The 15120-nt window shown below is 43.6% G+C and overlaps 1 protein-coding gene across 3 annotated transcripts in view; it reads left to right on the forward strand.

Moving 5' to 3' along the window:
• The window catches only part of MAP3K5 (mitogen-activated protein kinase kinase kinase 5), a 259401-nt gene that overhangs the window by 228730 nt on the left and 15551 nt on the right, over positions 1–15120 (forward strand). For 2 of the 3 annotated variants that reach the window (XM_070073521.1, XM_051854304.2), the window contains exon 25: positions 1576–1681. In XM_070073521.1, coding sequence (XP_069929622.1) covers positions 1576–1681 — 106 coding nt within the window. Of the gene's footprint in view, positions 1–1575; positions 1682–11949; positions 12830–15120 lie in introns of those variants that run through there. The other variant, XM_070073520.1, reaches the window with a different exon arrangement.

A 15120-nucleotide genomic window follows, 5' to 3' on the forward strand; every position in this document is an offset into this window, starting at 1 on the left:
GACCGCAGCAGCCATTTGGGGGGTGAACCAACGGAAGGAAGACCTTTCTCTCTGTCTCTCTCTCTCTCTCTCTCTCTCTAACTCTGCCTGTCAAATTAAAAAAAAATACATAAAAAGGAAGGGGATTCTGACGCAGGCTACAACACAGATAAACCTTAGGATGTTACATCAAGTAAAAGAAGCCAATCACCAAAAGCTACCTACTGTGTGACTTCACTGACATGAGGTACCTAAGGGAGTGAGATTCATGGAGACACAGTAGAATGACGGTTTCCAGTACCCACCAGGAGGAGGAGAATGGGGAGTTACTATTTAATGAGTATAAAGCTTGTTTCGCAAGATGAGAAGAGTTCTGTGGATGGATAGTTTTGATGGAGGCACAGTAATGTGTTCAGTTGGTAACTTGTACATCATGTAGGTTTTACCATGATTTTTCAAAAAGGCCAGAAGGTAGTACACACGTCCATTTCTGTGTCTGTCTAAATATGTGAAATGTTACCAGTCTGCAGAAGGATATCCTTACAGCAGAGCTGTGGAATGGGCCCAGGATTTCTGTGCTGTTTTAGCGGATTATTCCTCTGTGTCCAGAGGTAGACACAAGTGTGGGGAGGCCTGCACTGTGACGAACCCGTGGCCAGCACAGCAGTGCTACCTCCTCCCTTGGTCTGCTTCTTCCTAGCCCCAGAAAAGGCTGATGCACTTGACCGAGTTTAACTTCAGTCACAATGCATTCAGAATGACGTGTATTTCTGTTTAAAACCCCTTGGACTCCCTTCTTCCTTTACCCTCAAACACCATTCTGCACAAGCCATAAAAGCCAGAGGATGCTTCTTTTGAGTCTCAAAGAACCAGATTGCCTTCCACTTAAATAACTTCTTGTCGCTCCCCGTCTTCGTGGAGGAACGACACAGGACCCTGCGCTGTTCTTTTGTCTGCTCGGCCCTCCCTGGGTTTGCTGCTGGTTCTTCCCGGGTTGGCTACTGTCCCTTCCACCTCCGTGGAAGGGCGGTTCCCCCTAGCCACTTTCCCCACTTCCGCGGGGGAGCGGCACACCGCCGGCCGGCTCTCTCGGGGGCTGCACAGGTGTTCCTCCAGATAGATGTTCCCCTTAGATGTTCCCTGGTGCATGGTCTCTCGCTCCTCCTTTATAGTCCTCTTCCACCAATCCCAACTCTGCTACCCACACGCCGAGTACGCTGCTCTCCTCCAATCAGGAGCAGGTCCTGCTGTTTATTGGTTGAACTGGAGGCAGCTGTGTAGAAGCTGTTTTCTCCTCTCCCAGCGCCATATTGTGGGAGAGCAGATGCATAGAATAAGTCTTAATTCCAGTAACTTAGTCTAGTCCGAGTTGCTCCCCACACTTCTCTTTTTTGTTGACATGGAGCTCACTAAAGGTTGATTTGAAGTGGAGGTTTTTAATTTGTTTTCTCATGACATAAAGAAATTATGTGTAACTCAAAGAGAAGAAATTGTTTAGTTATTTTTTTGTAGATAGAACTTCATCCAAGTGCTTGGATCAGCTGGGTTATTTCAGATTAAAAATTAAAGTTGGCTGCATGTCATGCTCTTTTCCAGGTCAATAAAGTTCTTCGGAATCATAATATCAAGCCACACTGGATGTTCGCCTTGGACAGTATCATCCGAAAGGCAGTACAGACAGCTATTACCATTCTTGTTCCAGGTCAGCAATTTTTAATTACTCTGCAAACGCTTTTTTTAAAAAGATTGATTTAAGAGGTAGAGTTACAGAGAGAGAGAGAGAGAGAGAGAGAGATAGATCGATCGATCTTCTGTCCACTGGTTCACTCTCCAAATGGCCACAATGGCCAGAGCTAGGCCAATCTGAAGCCAGGAGCCAGGAGCTTCTTCTTGGTCCCCAGTGGGCCACTTTAACTGCTTTCCCAGGCCATAGCAGAAAGCTGGATCAGAAGTGGAGCAGCCAGGACTCAACTGGTGCTCGTATGAGATGCCAACACTGTAGGCAGCAGCTTTATCTGCTAAACCACAGTCCAGCCCCCTCGTTTTCAATGTTGGATTACTCTTCATTTATCATCTCTGACATCTCTATAGTGTAAGAACATAGTAGACCTTAAGAAAAATCTTTCCGAAGCCACTATTTAACATGTATCTGGTGCATACAATCTGAGTGATGGTACACTGAGCATAATGTTTACTGTGAGAGAGGAAGACCTGCTTCCTTGGCTTTAAAGAATATGTTTGCATTTGAAGAGAAACATAAAATTATACAGGTGACCCAAATAAATATGCCTTTCAATATACAGATGCCTGAGTTCAGGAAATACATTCCTGTGTCATTGGTTCCCAAATCTGCATGCACCTTGGGTGATAAATAAGGAGTTCATTAATATTATAGTTTTCAGAGTCCCCCCAAGAACCAAGTAAGACTCTGTTGGAGATAAAGTCCAGAACTCTGAATTTTTTTAAAAAATGTTTTAATTATTTATTTAATAGCCAGAGTTGCAGAGAGAGGGAGGGAGAGACAGACAGACACACACACACATACACACACATACAAACACAGTGAGAGAGAACATCCACCCACTGGTTTACTCCCCAAATGGCAACAATGGCTGGGGTTGGGCCAGGCCAAAGCCGGGAGCCTGGAACTCTACCTAGGTCTCTCACAAGGGTGGCAGGGGTCCAAGCACGCAGGCCATCATCTGCTCATTGTTTCCCAGGTGTGTTAGAGGGAGTTGGTTTGGAAGTGGAGCAGCCAGGGTTTGGAACTGATACTCATATGGGATGCCAGTGTTGCAAGTGGCTGCTTAACCCTCTGCACTAAAACACCTGCCCCTGAATCCAGATTCTTATAAAGACTTTTTATTGTTTCAGAGTAGTTTTAGAAAAATTGAGCAGAAGGGTTATGGATTTCCTATGCACTCCCTGCTCCCATATCCCCATTATCAACATCCCCCTGCCCCACTTTCCAAAGTGTACATTTGTCACAACTGATGAGCTTACACTAATACATCAGTCTCCCCCAAAGTCCATAGTTTACCTTAAGGTTCACCCTTTGTACCGTACATTGTGTGGGTTAGGACAAATGTATAATGACATATACCCAATGTGGTGGCAGCATCCCGAATGTTTTCATAGTCCTTAAAAATCCTCAGTGTTCCATCTTTAGAATCCTGATTTGAATTCAGCTCCAAGATCATTTTATTGCACAACCAGGTTTAGAAATCACTGGTTCAGACACAGCTCCAGATGTATTGTCAGTGACTTACACAGGCAGTGGTGGTGGTGAAACAAGGCTTTGTGGCACCAGTGAGGATTATATTAATATTCTAATGCAAAGCCTCAAAAATTGTGTCAGAGTCTATCATTGACAAAAAACCTTAAGCAAAACCCTTCCACTCTATCTGTGTGTATATGTGAGGGTGAGAGGTGGGTGGATGAATTAACAGATAGATAGGGAGGGAGGGAGGACATGTAAATAGATACTGATAAAGTTTAGATATATATGTGTAAATTAGAAACATGTTCTGTTGTACTAATTCATACCTGTATTTTAAAGCATCCTAAAATAGGAATGTTAAAGAATAAGATCAATATGAGCTGTTTTTAAATCTAAGTTATTATAAATTCTACTCCAAGCTTTTAAGGCCATGGCAACACTTCTGAGCTGGAAGATACCCTCTCTTCTCTGAAAGTACTCTGGCTTGGGAGTAAGGGCACCAGCGTCAGTCTTTATATTAAACATTAGTAAAGATTAATTTCTCCCCTACTTACAGATAAATATGAGCAGACATTCTGATAACCCTGAACACGTTCCTCCCCAGACCTTGCCTCCATGTCCATATCTCCTCTCTTGTGGCTAGCACCTTTGTATTTGACACCTCCTCCAAGTTCTGAGTTGCCATCAGATCTGAAGTGGGCTCCCTGGGTTATTCTATCCCCCTGAAATTGGTTTTTACCCATTTGTGATACCACAAATTGAAACTACTTTTGTTCATAGTTTTGATGGTTGTTGCCCTCTCTGGAGGGTAAGGGTATGTTTCACTGTGTCTTGTGTCTGGCACACTGTCCAGCACAGCACCTGCAGCATAGTAGACTTGTGGGAAATATTTGGTTGGAACAAAAAATAAATGAGTTTCATCTGATAATAACTAATTAGGGTAGAAAAATTGTGTAACGGGAAAAAAAATTCTGTGGAGACCCCAAAATAAATTATTAGCAGTTGGATGTGAACCTAAAAAATGCATACTCTAAAGAAGCGGACAGTATTTAACATCAGATTATTTATGATTAAGACGAGCTAGAAGTAGGTATTTACAATCAAGGGTTTATAGACTTGAAAGACACATGGGGTGCAAGGAATAGGTGTGTGTCAATGAAAGGGGGAGGAGGTAGGCCATTAGTTAAAGACAGTCACTGAAACTAAGGATGCCCAGATGAGGAAAGGAAAAAAGATTATGTTTTGAAAAGAAGAGGGGAGAAATGAGCGGTCTCAGCAGTGACCTGAGCCCAGGCACACTTCTCCCCACCCAACCTTCTGCCAATCAGGTAAACTCCTGGATGCAACCCAGGCCCATTAGGCCCACCTCGGGAGCCATCCTGTCTACATGACCTTCAAGCTGATTGGATAGGCATATTGGCACCAGTGTCCATTCTGCCCTATGGTCAGCATTCCCCAGAATTCGTTACATCCCTTTTACCTGTACGTGCTTGTGAATAAACACGGACATGTTCACAGAAAAAAAATGATTATGTTTTGAAATAATTTAAATGGCATATAAGTGATTTGTGAATTTAACATTTTCTTAAAAACTTCCTTCTAGTACCGATTACCTATGTGCGGTGTAGTATTCTAGAATAGGAGGGAAAATTAGTGACAACCAGGTAGAATCTCAGAGAAGTCTATAATGAATAGTATTATACCAAAGTTAATTTTAAGAAGGGATTCCTAATTGTTTTCTTTTGTCATTTTACATTAAAATATTTCAATTACAGAAAAGTACACCAAAGAATTTAATGACCACACAAAGATTTAACAGCTTTTAATATTTTGCCATATTCACTTCATATATAAACATTATATCTTTCCCTTTTTAAGATTTACTTTGAAAGACAGAGTGCTAGGGCTGGCAACGCAGCTCACTTGGCTAATCCTCCGCCTGTGGCGCCGGCACCCCAGATTCTAGTCCCGGTTGGGGTGCCATATTCTGTCCCAGTTGCTCCTCTTCCAGTCCAGCTCTCTGCCGTGGCCTGGGAAGTCAGTGGAGGATGGTCCAAGTGCTTGGGCCCTGCACCCGCATGGGAGACCAGGAAGAAGCACCTGGCTCCTGGCTTTGGATCGATGCAGCGCCCGCTGTAGCGGCCATTTGGGGGGTGAACCAATGAAAGGAAAACCTTTCTCTCTGTCTCTCTGTCTCTGTCTAACTCTACCTGTCCAAAAAAAAAAAAAAAAAAAGTGCTAGGAAAAACACAAAGAGAAAGATCTTCCACCCACTGGTTCACGCCCCAAATAGCCAATGGCTGCAGTTGCTGGAGCTGGGCCAGGCTGAAGCCAAGAGCATGCTGTTCCATTCGGATCTCTCCTGTGGGTGGCAGGGACCCAAGTATTTGGCCATCTTCCCTTGCTTTCTCAGGTGTATCAGCAGGGAGCTGGATCAGAAACAGCAACTGGGACTCATATCTGCACTCCAATGTGGGCTGTTGTAAGTGGGATGTAACCTGCTGTTCCTTGACACCAGCCTCATCACTGTTTCTGTCTTAGTTTTGACAATGTACTATGGTTATGTCAGGTTTGAGGGATCTTCAAAGATTTCACAGAAAATGTATGTAATTAAAAACTGGTTAAATTTCAAAAAATTTTGCAGCAGAGTAAACTTCTCTTCTCATTCTGTTTTTCCATGAAGTTTGTGAATATTTTCATGTGTTAGGGAGAACTGTGTAGTTGGTATACAGGAATTCTCTCTGTACTGTCTTCACAATGTATCTGTATCTGTAAAATGCTTCTGTTATAGTCCCAGGAATATTCATCTTTATTCTAGGTTCTTGCCCACACAGCGATAAGAATTCAAAGCAGAGAGGCATACGCACAAGTGAAGGCAGGATTTATTTAAGAGAGAGAGAGAGAATATGCATTCACACATGACTGTGGGTCAGCCCAATGGAGAGATACTCACTGTGAGTGCGCCACAGAGCTGCCTATGAGGAGAGAGAGGGAGGAGGCGGCCCCCGAGGACCCTCCAGCATAGTCAAGAGGACAGTCTCCTTCATAAGACAAGGGGTGGAGCCTGGGTGAGTTTAGTGTGCGTGAGGCTTTCTGGGATTTTCATGGTGCCTTCATGCAGAGTTTAAGTTACATGTGGCCATCATGGCATCTCCTCCATCCTGTTCCTGGATGAGACAAGAGTGTCCTGGGAAAGTGGGCATATTAAATTGACATGTAAGGGGATAGAGTTGGACTGCAGGGTGGGCAGAAATCCCAGCTCACCTATTCCTACCTAATCTTCCTGCCAAGTTCCCCCATATCACTTCCAAGGTGGAAAAGCTTAAGAACCAAAAGGAGCTGATGACCATCACACTGTGTGGGACACTCCGCTCAGGTCCAGAGAGCAGCAGGGAGAACACAGAGGAGGAGCTCTCCTGCACGTGGGCCCCAGGCACCGGCACTGCTTTCACCAGCCCTGCATGGAGCAAGGCACAGTCTTGCTGAGCAGTCTTTGCTAGAGAATTATTTGGTTTTGTTTGTTTATTTGTTTTGTTTTTTAAATATTTATTTATTTGTTTGAAAGGCAGAGTTACACAGAGAGAAGGAAAGGCAGAGAGAGAGGTCTTCGTCCATTGGTTCACTCTCCAAGTGGCCGCAATGGCCCGAGCTGCACCAATCCAAAGCCAAGAACCTCCTCTGGGTCTCCCACGCAGGTGCAAGGGCCCAAGGAGTTGGGCCATCTTCTACTGCTTTCCCAGGCCATAGCAGAGGGCTGGACCAGAAGTGGAGCAGCCTAGACTCGAACCGACTCCCATATGGGATGCTGGCACTGGAGGTGGTAGCTTTACCAGCTACACCACAACGTTGGCCCCAAGAAAGAGTTATCTGTCCTTCCATCATGAAGCTGGTTTCTTGAGGCCACTAGGAACCTCTGATTTCAATTAAAGTTACTTTTGGGAAGCATTTTTTTGTTTTAAGGTGGAAATTTTAGAGGAAAATTACATGGAGGAAGTACTTTTTATATTCTTTCCTGAGGGGAATATATGCATTAACATGCAAGTGATGAAATACATATTTAAGATGAAGTGATTTCAGTCATTGTCCAGTTCCATCAAATTTCCAAATATATAAAGATTCTGTTAGATAATTGAGATACAAAGAAACCCTATAAATTGTTGTCTTTAAATACCCCTGATAAAAGTTCCTTTAGATGCTAGTATACTACCATTAGTCCACCAAAATAAAAAATACTCAGTAGAAAAAATAACAAATTTAAAGAAATAACATCCTTAGCACATTTGTTTCTGAGATCTGACAGCTGAGTGGACATAGATCTTGGTTTCTAAACACCATTCTCTGATAAAAGGAATGGGGGCCCCTTAAAGAAGCAACTGATTCCAGTCCCCCAGACAAGAGAAATACAAGATGAGCCGGGAACACCTTGTGGTGCCAAAATGTAAAGAAGTGTTCTAAAACAGATGAAGGTTACTGAAAGCCCTCTGGAACCATCTGGAAGGAGTTCCCAGTAGTCCAAGGTAGAACAACTTGAGAAATTAATAAAAGTAAAATAAAATGATAGTTTTGGATTATATCTTATAGAATAGAATAAATATCCACGAGTGAATCCACATTGATACAAATAATTGAATAAATAAATATATGGAAGAGAAAGGGCAGCTCTTTGTTATAGTCAAATTTCAACTAGAAAGTATAAGGGAAATAGAAAAAAAATCACCATTGGGCAAACACCAAGTCATAATCCCTGCAAGCAAGGATCCTCAAAGGCTGCTAAGATTAGTAGGCAAAAAAAGGGATGCAAAACGGGATATTTGAATGGTTTTAAAATGTCTCCCCCATGGGATACTTGCTAACTGCAGTGGGTGAACAGTAACTATAGTCGGGGCAGCTGGCAGACACCCCTCCACCAAATGACCAAGATAAGCATCGCTAGTGAGCAGACACATCAACACCGTGTACCTCCTGCTGTGATGCACTGAGGAGGGCCCAACGTCACTCCTGTGATCTTGCCAAACACGAACAGCCTCAGCCTAGTCTTGACAAGACGTCAGGTGAACCCAACATGGAGGACATTCACAAAATATCTCACCAGCACTTCTCGAAAGTGTGAGGCGGGGGCTGGCACTGTGGCATAGTGGGTAAAGCCACTACCTGCAGTGCCAGCATCCCATATGGACACCAGTTTGTGTCCCAGCTGCTCCATTTCTGATACAGCTCTCCACTATGGCCTGGGAAAGCAGTAGAAGATGGCCCAAGTCCTTGGGTCCCTGCACCTGTGTGGGAAACCAGGTAGCAGCTCCTGGCTCCTGGCTTCAGATAGGCACAGCTCCGGCCATTGTGGCCATCTGGAGAGTAAACCAGTGGTGGAAGACCTCTGTTTCTGCCTCTACCTCTCTGTAACTCTGCCTTTCAAATAAATAACTGAATGTTTGTTTTTTTTTTTTTTTAAGTGTGAAGGTTAGGAAAGACCAAAAATTACCAGTCACGGACTGGAAGACACTAAGGAGATATGACAGGTGACTGTACTGCAGGACCCTTGATCAGAGAAGTACACCAGAAGGAAGGTGAAGAAAGTCAAGGAGGAGCTATTGATAGTGGCATTGTATCAACGCTGTTATTGTGGTTTGCATAATCAGTGCTCATTTCCTGGTTTTGATACTAGTGCAAAAAGTATATAAGATGTTAAGGTTAGGGCAGGCTGCTAAAAGGTATACAGAAACTCTGCTATTATTGTAACTTTTCTATTACAAAATTATTTCAGCATAAAAAGTGGGGGGTAAAAGTGTTCAATCTTCTTTCTCCCTGAAGAAGCACACAGAACAGAGAGTACATTGTAAGAGGCTTAACAGCTTTTTTTTTTCCTGTTTCCTCACTTGTCATCAAGAGTCAGTCTTTGGATTATTGGCAACATTAAGGCTCTGTTTCACTTCTCCAGTACAGTCTGGCTGAGGGTTCCAGATGGAGCAGTGCTGTCATAGAGACCATGATGGCAGTGCTAAGGCAGAGGGAATCGCTAATGTACTTAATTTGCTATATTAACGATAGTTTTCAAAAGCTGTTTAAAGCACTCGATACTACCACCAGTTGTTAAATTAAATCAAGCACGTGCCCTGTGTCCACAGTATAAAATGATGAGCACTGTATACCATATGAGAAGTTTAATGGGGGTCTGACATGCTGCACTCACAGGCGTGCAGGCCTCCTTGGCATCAGAAAGACCCCGTGTTAAAGAAGCCTGGTCTAGTTCTTTTCCTCTTGGAAGAAGCTGCGTGAGGGTGGAGATTCATTTTGTTGTTTCTTCCCGTTGTGCTGCTTTGGAAATAGGTACCAGCACAGGGGCCTGAGTTCTAGTCTTGCTCCTGAAGTGCGGCTCTCTCCTGACACCCACTCTGCTTTGCATTCTTCCCAGGAGGCTTTGGGCCACCTTCCTTCTCCAGCACCTCTCCCCAGTTCCCTGCCAAGCCAAGGCCTTCCCCACCTGCAGAGCCCCATATCGGCCCTTCAGCCTCTGTCAGTGATTAAACACCACGGGACTTAGTCATCGCAGGTGTGCTTTATTTACCTCTCAGCACTCTCAGTGCATGGATATATCAGGGTTCTTTAACCAAAGAGAAACAAAAGGATATATATAGAGAGAGAAACAAGAGGAGGTTTATCATTGGAATTGGCTCAGGGGATTATGGAGGACGAGAAGCCCCACAATACACTGACTGCAAACTGGAGACCAAGACAGCTAGCTGGTGATACAGTTAATGCAAGTCTGCAGTGTTGAGAATCAGGGCAGCTCATGGTGTGACTCTTAGTATGAGCCCCAGTGCCTGAGAATCAGGAGCTGGACATCCACGAGCAAGAAAGGATGGATGGGCTGGCTCCGTGGCTCACTAGGCTAATCCTCCGCCTGCGGCGATGGCCCCCCGGGTTCTAGTCCCGGTTGCTCCTCTTCCAGTCCAGCTCTCTGCTGTGGCCCCGGGAAGGCAGTGGAGGATGGCCCAAGTGCTTGGGCCCTGCACCCCATGGGAGACCAGGAGAAGCACCTGGCTCCTGGCTTCGGATTGGTGCAGCACGTTAGCTGTAGCGACCATTTGGGGTGAACCAACCGAAGGAAGACCTTTCTCTCTGTCTCTCTCTCTCACTGTCTAACTCTGCCTGTCAAAAAAAAAAAAGGATGCATGGATGGCCCAGATCAAGAAGAAAGAACTCACCCTTCCTCCACCCTTTTGTTCTACTCAGAGCTTCCGTGGATGAGGCCACTCAAGTTGATGAGAGTGGATTTTCTTTACTCTGTCCGATGACTCAAATGCTAATCTCTTCTGGTAACATCTTCATGGACACCCTGAAATAGCCCTGTGCCCTGTCAAGTTGGCACGTAGAGCTGTCCCTCAGTGTCCATGGCAGTTATGTAGGGAACCAGGTCTGTCATCTAAGGCATTTTCAGCTGTATTAATTGGTCCTGATTTTCACATTATCCTTGTGCCTGCTGTTAGGGCTCTCTGTTCCTTTAGGTAAATTCTCCAAGGACAAGGACCAAATACTCTTCTTCGTTTACATATTTTACGATTTCTTTTTTTTTTAAATTTTTTAATTAATTTATTTTTTTGACAGGCAGAGTGGACAGTGAGAGAGAGAGACAGAGAGAAAGGTCTTCCTTTGCCGTTGGTTCACCCTCCAATGGCCGCCACGGCTGGTGCGCTGCGGCCGGCGCACCGCGCTGATCCAATGGCAGGAGCCAGGTGCTTCTCCTGGTCTCCCATGGGGTGCAGGGCCCAAGCACTTGGGCCATCCTTCACTGCCTTCCCGGGCCACAGCAGAGAGCTGGCCTGGAAGAGGGGCAACTGGGACAGAATCCAGCACCCCAACCGGGACTAGAACCTAGTGTGCCGGCGCCGCAAGGCAGAGGATGAGCCTAGTGAGCCACGGCGCCGGCCCATATTTTACAATTTCTAATCTGATGATGTACACTCAAGGAGTCATTGTCAAAGCAGAAAATAACAAAGCATTGCATTAGCTTATAATTTTCTACTTTCTTCAGATTATGTGGAAAAAGTTCTTGAGTCACTTATACATAAAATGTTCAGAGTAAAGGGGATATTTAAATTCAAAATAAATATCAAAACAGCTTCTCCAAAAGTGAGATTATAGTCAGGAGTACTACAATACTTAAATTTTTTCAAAATTTTCAGTTTACAAATCATAAGAGAAATTTTAAAATAAGCCTAGAATTGTTCAAAGGCCTAAGTGTATCTTCTTTTACTTGTACTTTCTTAAATTATTTTTAAGTTAAATTTTGTTCATTATTTTATTCCTTCTAAAGACATAATTCACTGTAATAGTATATCTTTTTTGTTTTGCTGACATTTTTGAGGACCTAGCATATTTAGTCCTTGGACTAGGTGCAAAGCTTAAAAAACTAAAATACCTGATTTTGAGTCACTGCCACTAAAGATAAATCACTAAAGGAGATTTTAGGGAGAGAGAGGCGAGGTGATAAAGCAGAAAGCATAGTAGAGGTGACGTTTGGTTAGCCTTAACATATAAAGGGTGAGGATATGAGAAATTTGAAACTTTGTGTGCTGTTAGTGGAAATGTATAATGGTGTAGCTGCTGTGGAAAATGGTATTGCACTTTCTCCAAAAATTAAAATGTAATTACTGGGGTGAGCACTCTAGCATAGTGGATTAAGCCACTGCCTGCAGTGCCAGCATCCCGTATGGGCGCTGGTTTGAGACCTGGCTGCTCTACTTCCGATCCAGGTCTCTGCTGTGGCCTAGGAAAGCAGTGGAAGATGGTCCAAGTGCTTGGGCCCTGCACACACGTGGGATACCTGGAAGAAACTCCTGGCTCCTGGCTTTGGGTCAGCCTAGCTCCTGCCATTGCAGCTATTTGGGGAGTGAACCAGCAGATGGAAGCCACCCCCATCCCCCACCCCAGTCCTCTGGCCCTCTGGCTTTCTATAACTCTGCTTTTCAAATAAATAATTAAATCTTTATATATAATTACTGTACTATCCAGCAATCCCTCTTCTGGTTATATATTCAGAAGTACTAAAAGAAGGATCTTTAAGAATTTTACACATCCATGCTCATAGCAGCGCTATTCACACTAGCCAAGAGGTGGAAGCAACCCAAGTGTCCATCAACAGATGAAGGACAGTTACAATGTGATGTACACACATTCAGCCGGAAAAGACAGGACAAGCTGACACATGCCACAACATAGATGAATGTGGAGGACATTGTACTGAGTGAAATAAGCCAGTCACGAAAAGACAAATACTGTATGATCCCACTTGGATAAGGTATCTAGATTAGAGAATGCATAGACAGTGGGATGATAGTTTCCAGAAGTTAGACAAACGGAGAAATTAAGGAGTTCTTTGATGGGCATAGAGTTTCAGTTTTGCAAGATGAGAAAATTCTGGAGATTGGTTGCACAGCAATGTGAATATAGTTAACACTACTAAAGTGTTAATTAAGTTGGTAAATTTTGGGCTAGGTGTTGTAGCACGATGGATTAAGCTGCCCACATCCCATATTGGAGTGCCTATTTGTGTCCCAGTCTACTCCACTTCTTATCCCCCTCCCTGCTAATGCACCTGGGAAGCAGCAAATGATGGCTCAAGTAATTGAGTTTCTGCCACCCAAGTGGGAGACACCGATGGATTTCCTGGCTTCCAGCTTCAGCCTGGCCCATTCCTGGCTGTGTGGCCATTTGGGAGAGTAAACCAGTAAATGGAAGATTCTCTCTCTCTCTTTCTCTCTCTCTCTCTCTCTCTCTCTCTCTCTCTCTCTCTCTCTGTGTGTGTGTGTGTGTGTGTGTTAATCTGCCTTTCAAATAAGCACCTTTTTAAAAATATGAATTTTATACATATTGCATTTTTAAAACAATAATAAAAAATTAAAATGAGAGAAAAGAAAGCCAGGGCTATTTAACCCTTGTCCTGAAGAAGGACACCCTGGTTTTCACTATGAACCAAATCTGAGGTTCTGGATGTAACAGGATTGGGCTAGGAGTGCAGAATCTTGTTACCTGCACATTAGAATACAGTCACATGTTGCTTAAGGGCAAGGATGCATGCTGAGAAATGCGTTGTTGGGTATTTTTTTTCTTTTTTTTTTTTTTTCATGTGCGAACATCCTAGAATGTCTCCATACAAAACTAAGATGGCTACAGTGTCACTAGGCAATATAATCTGTGGGACCACTGTCCTACAGGCAGCCTGTCAGTGACCAAAACACTATTATGCCTAATGCAAGTGTGGCTGAAATTTACTTCAGGGTTGAATGAGCTCTTCCATGGAGACAGCAGAAAAACAATAAAGGGAAGGAAAGAGCCCCGGGTTCTAGTGTTTGAGGTTGGGTATTAGGCCAAGGCTCTGAAAAAGAGGAGCAGCGGCCAGAGAGAGGTAGACAGTGAGCATGGGTGAGGTGAGGCTCCCTCTGGTGGCCTTGCCCGGGGGTGGGGGTGGGGGGGCTGTGTTGGAGTAGTGGGGTGACTCTTCCATTGGTCCCATTGCACTCCCTTTCTCCACTCTAATGCAATCTAACATGACCTTCTCTCTGAGACCTTTGTTAGGAAAGCCTTTAAAGACAAATACATACCCAGCTAAGAGCGAGAACTTTGTTTGGCTACACCACAAACTATTATTTATAATATACATAATTAGTGAAAGTGTACAAAGTATAATATTGAGGGGGTGCATGTTCAAAAATATTGATGAGGTAAATAATCAAAGAAGTTTGAAAGTCAATAGTTAGACAGATTTGATACACAAAACCCTGTAAATATTGAGAACAAAACATCAAAGTTTATTAGCTATTTCTTAGCACAATATGACAAACTATCTGGCAAATAAACACCTGTTGGTGAAAGGGAGGCAAGCAAAGCAGGGCCTCTTCACCTGTGGGTCGTGGCCTCCTGCGGGGGAGTCTGTGGAAATCTAGGCACAGTCTTGGCCAATGTTGTAGGAATGTTCTGGGGAAAGTGTGATTTTTATCAAGTTTTTGGTGGATTCTGTGATCTGATAAAAGTTCCATGTGCCAGAGCACATGGTGTGAAGATCCAGTAGTTTCGCTACCTTGATGGCACTTAAGTTAGGAGTGTAATTCCTCCTGTGGGCCGGTTGAGGACTTAATCAAAATTTATAGTATTTTTTTCTATGACAAGATATTAGCCAAATTCATGCAGATGAACTTGTTACTCAATGTGTTTTGGCTGAAGATTCGTAATGATTGCACTTCAAATTTCAGAGATTAGTTAACTGGTTAGAGGAAGACACAGACTGAGAATCAACCCAACAATCACAGATAATCTGACTAAAGAGAGTATCAACCTGTGTGTCATTTTCAGCACCTGTTCCACATCCCCTTACATTTTGAGTGTTAGAGAAGAAAGCACCTGGCTTTGTTTACTTAATCTCTGTATATCTCAGTTTCCTTATTTCTAAGCAATGTTTGTCAGATAATATATAATAAAACAAACTTTACAAACATAAAAATATGCCCATATTACCCATAGGCTTTTACATCATTGCTGCTAGTTCAGATTTCAGCCTTTTTCCCACGTATCTCCTGCGGGTATGAACATTTTTCTTATATTTAAGTTAAATAATTTTCACTGAGCTTATGTAGCTTGTAAATTTTCCAAATTCACCTGAAGAAAAAGCTGGTATCAATGTGCAGAAATCCACCCTCACATTTGGAGAGGCAGTCTGGAATACATATCTTATTGATGGCAGGAGGGGTTGGTATTCATACCTTAAGAAACTGGGGCAGGTGTGTGGTACAGCAGTTAAGTTGCAACCTGGGATGCTTGTATCCCATGTCAGTGTGCCTGGTTTGAGTCTCTGCTGCTCCACTTTCAGTCTGGCTTCCTGTTAATGCACACCCTGTGAGGCAGCAGATGGTGGTTCAAGTATTTGTGTG

The sequence above is a fragment of the Oryctolagus cuniculus genome, chromosome 5, assembly GCF_964237555.1.
Source record: "Oryctolagus cuniculus chromosome 5, mOryCun1.1, whole genome shotgun sequence".
Taxonomy (NCBI): domain Eukaryota; kingdom Metazoa; phylum Chordata; class Mammalia; order Lagomorpha; family Leporidae; genus Oryctolagus; species Oryctolagus cuniculus.